General features: G+C 42.1%; 1 protein-coding gene across 6 annotated transcripts; it reads left to right on the forward strand.

Moving 5' to 3' along the window:
• The first annotated feature begins 402 nt into the window (after nucleotides 1-402).
• Nucleotides 403-6290, forward strand: LOC125521215. 6 transcript variants are annotated; one of them, XM_048686275.1, is made up of 16 exons: nucleotides 406-860; nucleotides 961-1058; nucleotides 1172-1258; nucleotides 1333-1480; nucleotides 1562-1708; nucleotides 1790-1936; nucleotides 2023-2169; nucleotides 2255-2608; nucleotides 3567-3709; nucleotides 3794-3985; nucleotides 4068-4158; nucleotides 4250-4379; nucleotides 4879-4986; nucleotides 5074-5158; nucleotides 5418-5522; nucleotides 5897-6290. In XM_048686275.1, exons 1-15 carry the CDS (start codon nucleotides 702-704, stop codon nucleotides 5518-5520), a joined length of 2139 nt encoding a protein of 712 aa, XP_048542232.1. In that variant the 5' UTR covers nucleotides 406-701; the 3' UTR covers nucleotides 5521-5522; nucleotides 5897-6290. The 6 variants fall into 6 exon arrangements, with proteins under 6 accessions (XP_048542237.1, XP_048542234.1, XP_048542235.1 ...); XM_048686277.1 differs by lacking the exon at nucleotides 2023-2169 and having other exon boundaries at nucleotides 404-860; XM_048686278.1 differs by lacking the exon at nucleotides 1790-1936 and having other exon boundaries at nucleotides 404-860.
• Nucleotides 6291-13759: the final 7469 nt, after the last annotated feature.

Raw genomic sequence — 13759 nt, forward strand, 5'->3', positions numbered from 1 at the left:
TTGGAATCCACCTCCCACCTACTCCCTCCGTCCGGAAATACTTGTCATCAAAATGGACAAAAAAGGATGTATCTAGAACTAAAATACATCTAGATACATCCCCTTTTATTCATTTTGATGACAAGTATTTTCGGACGGAGGGAGTACATCGCACGCCAGCGGCCCTTGAATGACCGCCTCATTAATCGGCCAGCTGGTGAGGATTTCCAGCGTTAATCATATGCAATTATTGCGGCCAAAACAAAACATGTTGGTTGACTGGTTCTATTCTATTTTCATGATATATTTTTTTCACCCAAGTATTATGCGTCTAGGTTACGCCGTTCCTCATTAAAAGCCCTATGCACCTAAACCGAGGAAGCACGGTGCTCACCAACACACACAAAAAAAAGTTGCCCACCAACCCGAAAAGCGAGGACGAGCTGTGGGAGGGAAAACATCGAGCAAAGGCGGGGGAGGAGACGGGACAGCGCCGAGAAGGGAAAATTTCAAAATTTCCGGGGCAATTCACTGGCGCCATCCGACACCAGCTACTCCCGCCCTTCTTCCGCGTCGCGGCGCCATAATCCGAGATCTGACCCCCCTTCCGCCCCCAAAATTCATCACATCAAACACCTCCCGTGTCTCCCGGGGCACCCACCTCCCGAGCTTCCTCCTCATTTCACACCCCACTTCTCCCGCCCTTCCTCGAGCGCGTCTCCATGGCCAAGAAAGGCGCCGGCGGTGAGGAGAGCGTGGTCGTGCCGGGGCAGACGGAGGAGGCCAAGCAAGGCCCTCCCCGGAAGCGCAACCCGTGCCCCGGAATCCGCTGCGTCGGCGGCCGGATCTATGACCCGGAGAACGGGAAGACCTGCCACCAGGTGAGCGCCTGCCGTGGCGCATCTCCCCCACCCTTCTCGATCTGTCGGGGGCGGATTTGGCTGACCCTTCGTTGTTGTTGTTTTCGTCACGCGCTCGCAGTGTCGCCAGAAGACGATGGACTTCTCGGTGGCTTGCACGCAGCCCCGGAAGAAGGGGCTTTGTCCAATCCACTTCTGCCACAAGTGCCTCCTCAACAGGTAAAAGAATTTCTTCACACAGTTTCAAGCCACCATCATCTCCGTGGTCGAGCAAGCTGGCCATCGTAGAGCCTCTTGGTCTAATCTGGTTTGGTTCTTCATGGCTTGTTTAGGTATGGTGAGAACGCCGAGGATATGACCAAGGAGGCGGGCTGGACCTGCCCCAAATGCAGGGGCATCTGCAACTGCAGCTTCTGCAGGTCAGCCAACGAAGCTGATGCACGGTTATACTGGGACTTGTGTATTTCTTGCTTAGCTTGGTTTTGTTTGACAGAAAGAAGAAAGGGGAGACGCCTACAGGAATACTGGCCCATGCTGCCAAGGCGTCAGGGCACTCGTCCGTCCATGATTTGCTGATAAAGGGCTCCGACATGGTGGTTGCTGCACAGACGCTGTCCTCGCTCCCTAAGAAGATCAAGAAGGTACAATTTTTCGCTTGGTAACTCTGCTGTATAATGTAATTGCTCATCATTGTTCATCTGCTTTGTTGGTCCCTTTGTTAGGAACGCAAGGAGGGCAGCTTAAAGAGGGCGCTAGGGACAGATGATGCTACCGGTGGATTGTTCGCTGAAGGGGATGAGAATATTAAGACTGATCTCAATGCACTTCCTTCAGTTCCTATCAAAAAGAAGCTGAAGAAGATCAAGAAGGTACATTTTTGCCTGGCAATTCTCTGTTGTGTAATGTAGTTGTTCGTTATTGTTGATCTGTTTTGCTGGCCCCTTTGTTAGGAACACAAGGAGGGCAACATAAAGAAGGTGCCAGGGACAGGCGATGCTACTGATGGACTGTTGACTGAAGGGGATGAGAATACAAACACTGATCTCAATGCATTTCCTTCAGTTCCTACCAACAAGGAGCTGAAGAAGATCAAGAAGGTGGTACATTTTTTGCTCGGTAATTCTCTATTTTATAATGTAATTGTTTCATTATTACTGATCCGTTTTGCTGGCCCCTTTGTTAGGAACGCAAGAAGGGAAACATAAAGAAGGCCCTAGGGACAGATGATGGTACTGATGGATTGTTGGCTGAAGGGGGTGAGAATGCAAGGACTGATCTCAATGCAGTTCCTTCAGTTCATACCGACAAGGAGCTGAAGAAGATCAAGAAGGTGGTGCATTTTTTGCTTGGTAACTCTCTGTTTTATAATGTAATTGTTCATTATTACTGATCTGTTTTGCTGGCCCCTTTGTTAGGAACGCAAGAAGGGCAACATAAAGAGGGCCCTAGGGACAGATGATGGTACTGATGGATTGTTGGCTCAAGGGGATGACAATACAGGGACTGATCTCAATGCACTTCCTCCAGTTCCCATCAGCAAGAAGCTGAAAAAGGGCAACCACATGGTAAATGACATGACTGCTGATGAAAAGTGCCCTGTTGAAATTAAGGGCGAACTTCACATTAGGAATGAGAGCACTGATGTCCCAGAGACCAAAATTGAGCTACCCATAGGTACTCCAGTCACTGACATTGCAGGGGCTGAGCTGGAGGTTGATGATGTTGGGTCTGCACTTCAGTTTCATGAATTCTGCCGCACATTTGCAGAGGTACTTATGTCAAGACAATCTTTCAGCTTTTACTTTCTTGTTCTGTTGTGCAATACAAGCGCCATGAGCTCTCTTATGGACTAAAGAAAATATTCTTGTGCTGCATTTCTTTTTATGTTGATGCAAGGTTTGTCATTGGTTATGTATAACTGGTTCTGTTTAAAAAAAGTTTATGTCTGCAGAACAGAAAAAGGTGTTGTTGCATTATGTAATTATTGTTTCAGCCTTTCAGGCCAATGTTAGAACTAAAGCAAAGTGATGTTAGCAGCTTCTCCTTTTTTTGTTACATTATCCTATGTTTGTTCTGTTGTAGAGCAGTCAGCCATGCCATTAGGCTTTAGTGCACATATTTAATCAAATGCAAATAGTATTTTAAAGTTATACAAAATTCATAGTTGTCCAGAATGAGAGTGGCAGCCATGGTGAAATACTGACACGTGATAATGGTAACACTGTTTTGAGACGATCCAAATAAGTTGTCTAAATTTCAAAGATATTTATTTGCTCATGCAGACAATTGCATTTTAAGACTATTGGTGATCAGGACGTGTGTGTATGCTAGTGCATCTATCTCTGATGATCTGCATGTGTGATTTGACCAACCACCAGAAAGTGTAATATTTGTCTTACATCTCAGATTCATCCTATATTGTCATGGATAATTTTATACACCAGATGATACCCTGCATGCTGCTGTGGGAGTTGGTTGCAATATATTCTAATACTTGTTTGTGTGGAGCGTGAATATTTGGTTAAATTGTAAGATTTTAGAAGGCACAGTGATAGTATATTATATTGAATTGCTTATTTTTCTTAGAGCAGCCTTTTGTCTTCATAAGCTAGTCTTAAAAACAGGTCTTGTTTCCATGGTTTAACATGTTAATATGGCACCTTGTGGCTGTTGGAATATAATTTGTTTTGTAAATGGAATAATGTTGCAAATGATTTTTTTGCGCAGGTGCTTAAAATAAGAAAGGGACAGCCAGAAAAAATTCTTCAAGTCATCACTGGAGGAGGCCGTATCGGGCGAGAGGTGCCTTCAGTTGTTGCTGACCTTCACATTAGTTTGTTATCTGTCATCCAAGAAGACAGAGAAGAGAAGTACTTACATTCTGAATTGATATTTCTTTGTTGTTGTGTTTAAACTGATTGTTAAATGACTAAATGAGGTTATTTTGTTCATAGCCCTTCGGACTATTCAAGGAATGGTGATGCTTGGATAATTGATACTGGGAAATATATTAGTGAATCCACAGTTATCTCGAAGGAACTGCCTCTTGATTGTTTAAGTCAAGGGGTATTAGGATATAAAAAATTGAGCCCTTCTTTAAAGCTGCATGTGCTGAATTTTCTGTGTGATGAGGCCCTTTCTACTACGTAAGTACTGCCTACTGTATTTGCTGTAGTAGTTCACTTCGCTATTTTACTTTCATATCAATAATATTTTGTTTTTGTTCAGAACATTAAAGAACTGGGTTCTCAAACAGCATGAAAGTGCAACTGAGAGAAAGGTTGCTGCAAGGGAAAAATTCCGTGCTGTCAAAGAAAAGGTAAGAGAGCTTGGGCAACCTTTTTTATGTGTGTCTAGTCACTTGCTTTTTTTTTACACTAATAAACAACCACTTTCCTCTGGTTTTATAGGAAAAGGAGCTTAAAGAAAAACTAACGATTAAGATGGCTAAACCAAGGTTTTTGAGAAATGGAGCAGAAATTAATAGTCTTGTTTCTCAAATTAAGGAGGCATATGAAGACAAGAAGGCAGTAATAGATGGTCTGAACATTATGAATTTATATATCTACATTTTTTTTTATCTTTCTGCATCTCATTAGTTCTCTGTATGCTTGATGTTTTGCAGTTTCTTTAATATATCTTTTTGTATTGTGCTTGGTTTAGCTTTCTGCACTTTCTTCAAGATTTAGCTTGAGTTTGTGTTCAAGAAATGTCACCAGTTCATTTATACCCCTGTATATGTGAATTCACTTCAGTTTTGTTAATTGAGTGTTAAGCCTGTGTATATTTTCATTGTGGTACTAATATTTTTCTGCAGCTCAACAGAACATTAAACATGTATGCACTTACTAAGTTTCTTAGTTACATGTAGCCATGTGCCTTTTTCTGGATGTGAAGTAACTAAAGAACATGCTCAGCCTTCAGTTTCATTCCAAACAGAACACTGTTTAAAAAATATATATCTTATTCTGTAATGTGCAAGGCACTGAGCTGTGTGAACTAATTATCTTCTGTTACCTCTCAATTATGGCAACATCAGAGGAGAAGCTGGGAGGTCTAGTTAGGAAAAAGCCTGTCAGGATAGACGAAGGGGTTGCGTACTGGAAGCTGGATGGTTATTGTGATAAGACAGCAATAATGCGCCAAGGTTTGTCTGAAGTTATTATGCAATACCCTTCATGTTACTCATTTATATTGTTGTAGTTAGTGACTACTAATATCATATTTGTATCAGAGTTTGACGCAACAGAGAACACTGACAAGTGGTTTATGTTCACCGAGGAAGAAGAAAAAGTAATCAAAGGTCATGTAGCCCCAAGGTAAGGAGTTTGCCATTTATTTAGAAGTTTTTTTTCCCTTTATGAAGATAGTATACTTGTTGTTTAAGAACTATCAATTCACTAAAGTTTAGATCCCCAATTTTTTATTGTTGCACGGTGCTACCGTTATTTGACAAGTCTGTCTAGCAATGTAACCAAAGTATAATCATGAGTTTCTCTTGGTTCCCACTTACTAGTATATGTCCTGTTAGAGATTATTCACATCTAACTTGGGCCCTGTTGTAACTGGTTAATATAGGCCCCAGTTGAAGCGCAAAAACAAAAAACATACCTTGGCTGGGCACAATGCTCTACCGATCTCAAGCTCCATGAAAACTCAGACTCCTGTTTCAGCTGTTTGAAGGTATTTATTTGATCCTTTTGCTGTTCATTTTTCCTAGACCCAATGGCATGCCACACTTCCATACAACTGAGACTGAAATGTGTTATGTTACAATGGCACCGTCATGAGAGCGCATTTTTGGAACCTGGGTACATGTGAACCCAATTTTGAAAACTTGGAGAAAGTTGTTTTTGTAAGCTGTGAAAAATTATGAGAAAAGAAAACCCCACACAAGTAGATGGTGGGTGGAAAGTTGTCCTTGTGAATTCCTACCCAACAACTACATGCATGGGTTTCGTTGTAATTTTTCATATGTCAAACACTTAAGAGTGGTGATTTTTGATTCGTTTGGAAAAGTGGCTGATGGCAGGTCATTAAATGTTTTGTTTTGGCAGGTGGATGAGCTATGCTAGCTGAGGAATGGGGCGCTGCAGAGGATATAAGTGGCTGAGCTTTGCTGTAGGGAAGTTATGCAACTGCAGAAGAGCCAACAACTATCTGAAGATGCAGTCACAGCATTCTATTCCCTGGGTCATGCCATGTTTTGTCTGGATTGGAACTTTGGAAGTTATTATTTTTACGTCGCAATTGTTCTGTACATGTTATTACTAGTTTAAGGGAAGGTTTCTATGAAACATCCATTGCATTGGTCTGAACAATCATTGTTTGAATGTTGTCACTATGGTTGTATAATCAATCTTCCTGTAGCATGCATGTACCAACAAATTGACTTCACTGTACTGTATCTGGTGATCATGTTACTCATATGCTCCTACTCTTCTATGGTCATCTTATGCTACTCTGGATGAGAGCTGTGTATGTTATGCCACATATGTCAAACCTATACACGTCATACTGTGGCCTGCTTATGATGTGCATGATCATGCTGTTCTGTTGATCATTGCTTTGCTCCTTTACTGTGGATGTCATGCTGACCATTTTGCTATTTTTCTTCCTATACAAACTTGAAACATGCATTCATTCTGCTATAAAAATTTGAGTTTCTATGTTACATCCAGTTTGCTTATTTCAAAGCTGTCTACATACTGAATAGAAGCAACATTGCACATACACATTATTTTCTGGAAACTTTTTTCCCCATGTCCATGTTTTTAGAATACGCTGAACCATAGAATCTCTAACTGGAAACTTTTCTGACCGCGACAGCTAAGGTCGGGATGGAAAGGAGAAAAAAAATGCAAAGGGAAGAATTATCTCTATTTCAAGCATTTCAGCATCCATCCTTGAATAGAAAAACATTGCTTTCAATCAGTAAATGGCATGGTTAATTCTGTTGTAACTTGTAACCGTTGGGATTTTTCTTTTTGTGGAATAACCGGTGTATTTTTGCAACAGTATGTCATACTGGTTTAACGCTTGATGCGTTTACATGTGTGTGAGATTATGATAATCCTGTTTGCCTAACCAGTTTTTGTATTTTAACTCACCATTTGGTTAACTAAACTTAGCTATGCCTATTTTTCATACCAGTTACAAAGTAAGTCCGGCACAACTTAGTCCAATGACCATAAACTGAGCCTAAAAACTACTCCACTATTCAAAGTTCAGAATCAGTGGGTATGAAATTGAGAAGTTAATAATAGTGCAAGATCATAGAGGTTCCGGACCTCTTTGATTTGCAAGATTCTCAAAAGACAGGAATAGGAAAAATTGCGATGGATGTTCTCTGGAAACTTGTAGGATTAGGAAACCACGGGAATTTGAATTGAATCAAAGAGTGTTTGATGTCGCAGCAAAGATGTTTGGTTGAACTGTTTTTTTCCCTCTGAAATAGTGGGCAAAGCAAGGAAAAAATTCCTAAGGATCTAAATCCTCCAAAACTCCAGTTGAATTCGTTTGAACCAAATGGGCCCTTCATATGTTGGTCTTTGGAGCAAATAAGTTGCATAGGGCCAAAAATATAATGGTCCAAGTTTTTTTTTTGATAAAATATAATGGTCCAAGTTGGTAGTACGTGACAAGAGGCTCCAAATCGAGTGGACATCTCTACCTAATAATAAAGCACGCAGGGTTTCTACCCGTCCGTTGCACCGTTTTGCAAAAAAGCCCTTGCGTTTCCATGAAATCAACCCGCAGTCCGGACTTAAGTCACACCGAACCGTTATTTTACAGTTTTTTAAACCCCCCTGACTTTTTAGATATTCCATCCGCGGATCATATTTAAGTCAAACAAATACTTTTTTAAACCATCCATATCTTTTAAACCGTAACTCCGATTTAAACATGTTATATATGAAATTTGATTAGAAAAATATGTAGAATATGAATATAACATTATTTTAACCTGTTAAGTATTTATAAATATTATTTTGGAAGATATTTAAGTCAAACAAATGGTTTTCTAAATTATACGTATCTTTTAAACCGTAACTCCGATTTTAACATGTTACATATGAAATTTGATTAGAAAAATGTGTGAAATCTGAATATGATGTAAATTTTACCTGTTAAATATTTTTTAGATGTTGTTTTGGAAGCAAATTTATAACTATAGCGCACGATCCATTTTTCTTTCGTACAGGCGGCGATCCGGGTTGCAAATAAACACCCACTATAGTCATATAGGAAAAATAAAACATCAAAAACTACACATGCATACCTCTGAATACATCGCAAGGGAAAACAATAGATTTCTCATCGCGAGTGTGAGAGAAAGCGAGCGAGCGAGAGAGAGAGAGAGAGAGAGGAGGGAGAGGGACGAGAGAGGGAGAGAGAGAGACGTCTTAGGATTAACCACATTCAAACACGTTTTGCTTTGTGTGAACACTAAGGCCATCGCCGGCGAGGGTGAGAAGAAGGATAAGCGGCAACACAAATATGATGCGTCGCTAAAATAAAGGAGATGGACCTATTGTGGTCTTGAGTGATGGTTGCTCGGTTAAGAGTGTGTGTTGTATTTTTTCTCCCGTTGCAACGCAAGGGCTCTTTTGCTAGTAATAATAAACAGCATACAAGCGGCATTAGTCACACGCACGCGGCAGCCTTATGATTGGAACTGGAAAGCAATTTATTACCTCTCACGCCGCATTATTTGGCCGACGCGAGAAGTTCAGATGGTAAATGATCCTGCCGCGCAATGGGTTTTCGATTTTTCGTCAGTGATCCTTCTTTTTGTTTTATCAAAATGGATTTAAATTTGGTTGTGGACGAAGAGGTCTGAGTATCTGGGGCTAAACTCCAAAAAATGCTGGAATGCCAAGTTTGTGCTGGGATGGATACATCAGCCATGTGCTTAGTATGTGACATGCTCAATGCAGTGTTTTTTTTACCAATCTACTGTATGAAGGCCACAACTTGAGGCAGATGAGGTCACACGTCCTCCGTTAAGGGCATCTCCAACGCGGTTCCGTAACCGTCCGGATGCGCTTTCTCCCATCAATTTAAGATAAAGTGAGGGAGATTTATAGGAGTCCGAACACCCGAAATGTAGGACTCCAACATCCCCAGCCCACCTAATCTTCTTTCTCGGTCTTATTTTCTTCCACTCCGCCTTTTCTCTTCATCTTACTTTGCGTCTGCACCGTCCACCTCCGCCGCCGCCGTTGTACGTCTCCGGCCGCCATAGAGGCATTGTCGGACGTTCGCAACCAGCACCGACGCACCCGCTTTGACGAAGCTGTCCACCCTGGAGATGTTTGTACCCAGGTACACTCCGCCCCCTGTTGACGAGCTTCATGGCGGACACCATACTCGGTTGGTGTTCATTCAAATGCCATTGAGCTTATTTTCAAATGATATGTCGTTTTTAGAGTACGAAGGATGGTGAGCTATTCGACCATGGAGGATGAGTTGTTGTGCGATGCGTGGTTGGCCGTATCCGCGGATTTAGTAGACAGGACCAGAGGGGAGCCCTTCTAGGAGCAAGTGCATGAAAAGTTTCACACGCGAAAGCACATTGCGATCTACAACATGTACATTATTCAACCACGCAACATGAGCTCGTTGTCGTATCTCTGGAACGCTATTCAGATCAATGTCACCAAGTTTTGTGACGTGCTTCGTCAGCTCGAAGCAAGGTGGCCATTGCATGCGGCAGAGGACGAGATCATAAGTTTTACTTCCTCTAGTTAAATTTTTGATTGATTCATTCACTCAATGTTGGGCTACACATTATATGTAGCCCGCACGCGCCGCCGTGGTGTACCACAGGACAAATGAATGACCATTTACGTGCACACACTGTTGGATGAAGTTGAAGGGGAGCATGTGTGAAACGACATGATCCGTTCATGAAAAACTTGTTGGACATTTGAGATCTAGTCGAGTTAGAGACATTGTTGTACTAGACTTAATTTGCATGGTATGTATGGATAATTTGTGCTATTTTCTATCCAAACTTTGTTGAATATCGATCAGTTTACATAAATTTCTGTTGGGGAACGTAGTAATTTCAAAAAAAATCCTACGCACACGCAAGATCATGGTGATGCATAGCAACGAGAGAGGAGAGTGTCGTCTACGTACCCTCGTAGACCGTAAGCGGAAGCGTTATGACAACGCGGTTGATGTAGTCGTACGTTCTCACGATCGACCGATCCTCGGTACCGAACGTACGACACCTCCGCATTCAGCACACGTTCAGCTCGGTGACGTCCCGTGAACTCACGATCCAGTAGAGCTTCCGGGAAGAGCTTCATCAGCACGACGACGTGGTGACGATGTTGATGAAGTTACCGACGCAGGGCTTCGCCTAAGCACCGCTACGATATGACCGAGGTGGATTATGGTGGAAGGGGCACCGCACACGGCTAAGAGATGAATGATCAATTGTTGTGTCTTGGGGTGCCCCCTGCCCCCGTATATAAAGGAGCTAGGGGGTAGGCGGCCGGCCAAGGAGGAGGGCGCGCCAAGGGGGGAGTCCTGAGTAGGAGAAGGGGGAAGGGAAGGAGAGAGGAGGAAGGAAAGGGGGGCGCCACCCCCCTCCTTGTCCAATTCGGACTAGAGGGGGAGGGGGCGCGCGGCCTGCCCTGGCTGCCCCTCCTCTTCTCCACACTAAGGCCCAATAGGCCCATTACACTCCCGGGGGGTTCCGTTAACCCCCGGTACTCCGGTATATGTCCGAAACCTCCCGAAACACTTCCGGTGTCCGAACATAGTCGTCCAATATATTGATCTTTACGTCTCGACCATTTCGAGACTCCTCGTCATGTCCGTGATCATATCCGGGATTCCGAACTACCTTCGGTACATCAAAACACAAAAACTCATAATACCGATCGTCACAGAACTTTAAGCGTGTGGACCCTACGGGTTCGAGAACTATGTAGACATGACCGAGACATGTCTCCGGTCAATAACCAATAGCGGAACCTGGATGCTCATATTGGTTCCTACATATTCTACGAAGATCTTTATCGGTCAAACCGCATAACAACATACGTTGTTCCCTTTTTCATCGGTATGTTACTTGCCCAAGATTCGATCGTCAGTATCTCAATACCTAGCTCAATCTCGTTACCGGCAAGTCTCTTTACTCGTTCCGTAATGCATCATCCCGCAACTAACTCATTAGTCACATTGCTTGCAAGGCTTATAGCGATGTGCATTACCGAGAGGGCCCAGAGATACCTCTCCGACAATCGGAGTGACAAATCCTAATATTGATCTATGCCAACTCTACGAACACCATCGGAGACACTTGCAGAGCACCTTTATAATCACCCAGTTACGTTGTGACGTTTGGTAGCACACAAAGTGTTCCTCCGGTATTCGGGAGTTGTATAATCTCATAGTCATAGGAACATGTATAAGTCATGGAGAAAGCAATAGCAGTAAACTAAACGATCAAGTGCTAAGCTAACGAAATGGGTCAAGTCAATCACATTATTCTCCTAATGATGTGACCTCGTTAATCAAATGACAACTCATGTCCATGGCTAGGAAACTTAACCATCTTTGATCAACGAGCTAGTCAAGTAGAGGCATACTAGTGACACTATGTTTGTCTATGTATTCACACATGTATTATGTTTCTGGTTAATACAATTCTAGCATGAATAATAAACATTTATCATGATATGAGGAAATAAATAATAACTTTATTATTGCCTCTAGGGCATATTTCCTTCAGTCCCCCACTTGCACTAGAGTCAATAATCTAGATTACACAGTAATGATTCTAACACCCATGGAGTCTTGGTGTTGATCATGTTTTGCTCATGGAAGAGGCTTAGTCAACGGGTCTGCAACATTCAGATCCGTATGTATCTTGCAAATCTCTATGTCTCCCTCCTGGACTTGATCCCAGATGGAATTGAAGCGTCTCTTGATGTGCTTGGTCCTCTTGTGAAATCTGGATTCCTTTGCCAAGGCAATTGCACCAGTATTGTCATAAAAGATTTTCATTGGACCCGATGCACTAGGTATGACACCTAGATCGGATATGAACTCCTTCATCCAGACTCCTTCATTTGCTGCTTAGGAAGCAGCTATGTACTCCGCTTCACACGTAGATCCCGCCACGACGCTTTGTTTAGAACCGCACCAACTAACAGCTCCACCATTCAATAAAAACACGTATCCGGTTTGCGATTTAGAATCGTCCGGATCAGTTTCAAAGCTTGCATCGACGTAACCATTTACGACGAGCTCTTTGTCACCTCCATAAATGATAAACATTTTCTTAGTCCTTTTCAGGTATTTCAGGATGTTCTTGACCGCTGTCCAGTGATCCACTCCTGCATTATTTTGGTACCTCCCTGCTAAACTAATAGCAAGGCACACATCAGGTCTGGTACATAGCATTGCATACATGATAGAACCTATGGCTGAAGCATAGGGAACACTTTTCATTTTCTCTCTATCTTCTGCAGTGGTCGGCATTGAGTCTGACTCAACTTCACACCTTGTAATACAGGTAAGAACCCTTTCTTTGCTTGATCCATTTTGAACTTTTTCAAAACTTTATCAAGGTATGTGCTTTGTGAAATTCTAATTAAGCGTCTTGATCTATCTCTATAGATCTTGATGCCTAATATATAAGCAGCTTCACCGAGATCTTTCATTGAAAAACTTTTGTTCAAGTATTCTTTTATGCTATCCAGAAATTCTATATCATTTCCAATCAACAGAATAGGATCACCGTACCACTCTGGTGTGAATCTTACTCTGATTGACCTACAAGGTTCGGTAGTAACTTGATCTGAAGTTATATGATCATCATCATTAGCTTCCTCACTAATTGGTGTAGGAGTTATAGAAACAGATTTCTGTGATGAGCTACTTTCCAATAAGGGAGCAGGTATAGTTACCTCATCAAGTTCTACTTTTCTCCCACTCACTTCTTTCGAGAGAAACTCCTTCTCTAGAAAGGATCAATTCTTAGCAACGAATGTCTTGCCTTCGGATCTGTGATAGAAGGTGTACCCAACAGTTTCCTTTGGGTATCCTATGAAGACACATTTCTCTGATTTGGGTTCGAGCTTATCAGGTTGAACCTTTTTCATATAAGCATCACAGCCCCAAACTCTAAGAAATGACAACTTTGGTTTCTTGCCAAACCACAGTTCATAAGGCGTCGTCTCAACGGATTTCGATGGTGCCCTATTTAACGTGAATGCAGTTGTCTCTAAAGCATAACCCCAAAACGATAGCGGTAAATCAGTAAGAGACATCATAGATCGCACCATATCTAGTAAAGTACGATTACGACGTTCGAACACACCATTATGCTGTGGTGTTCCGGGTGGCGTGAGTTGTGAAACTATTCCGCATTGTTTCACATGTAGACCAAACTCGTAACTCAAATATTCTCCTCCACGATCAGATCATAGAAACTTTATTTTCTTGTTACGATGATTTTCCACTTCACTCTGAAATTCTTTGAACTTTTCAAATGTTTCAGACTTATGTTTCATTAAGTCGATATACCCATATCTGCTCAAATCATCTGTGAAGGTGAGAAAATAATGATACCCACCGCGAGCCTCAATATTCATTGGACCACATACATCAATATGTATGATTTTCAACAAATCTGTTGCACGTTGCGTCAAGTTGTCGCTGATTCGCACAGAGCCGAGCGACCTAGCGACAGTGACGAGGCTGGCCCAATTATGAGATAACATACACACTACAGTGTCTGGTTTTGGGAACCTTCTAGCAGGTTCCTGAGCGGTTTCGGGAACCTTAAGGTTCCTGATTTTTTTGTTTCTTTTTTTATTTTTCTTTCAATCTCTATTTTTTCGTTTCATTGTTTATTTTTCTTTTTTATTTCTTTATTTCGTTTTTTATATTTA

This window comes from Triticum urartu, chromosome 7 (assembly GCF_003073215.2).
Source record: "Triticum urartu cultivar G1812 chromosome 7, Tu2.1, whole genome shotgun sequence".
NCBI lineage: Eukaryota > Viridiplantae > Streptophyta > Magnoliopsida > Poales > Poaceae > Triticum > Triticum urartu.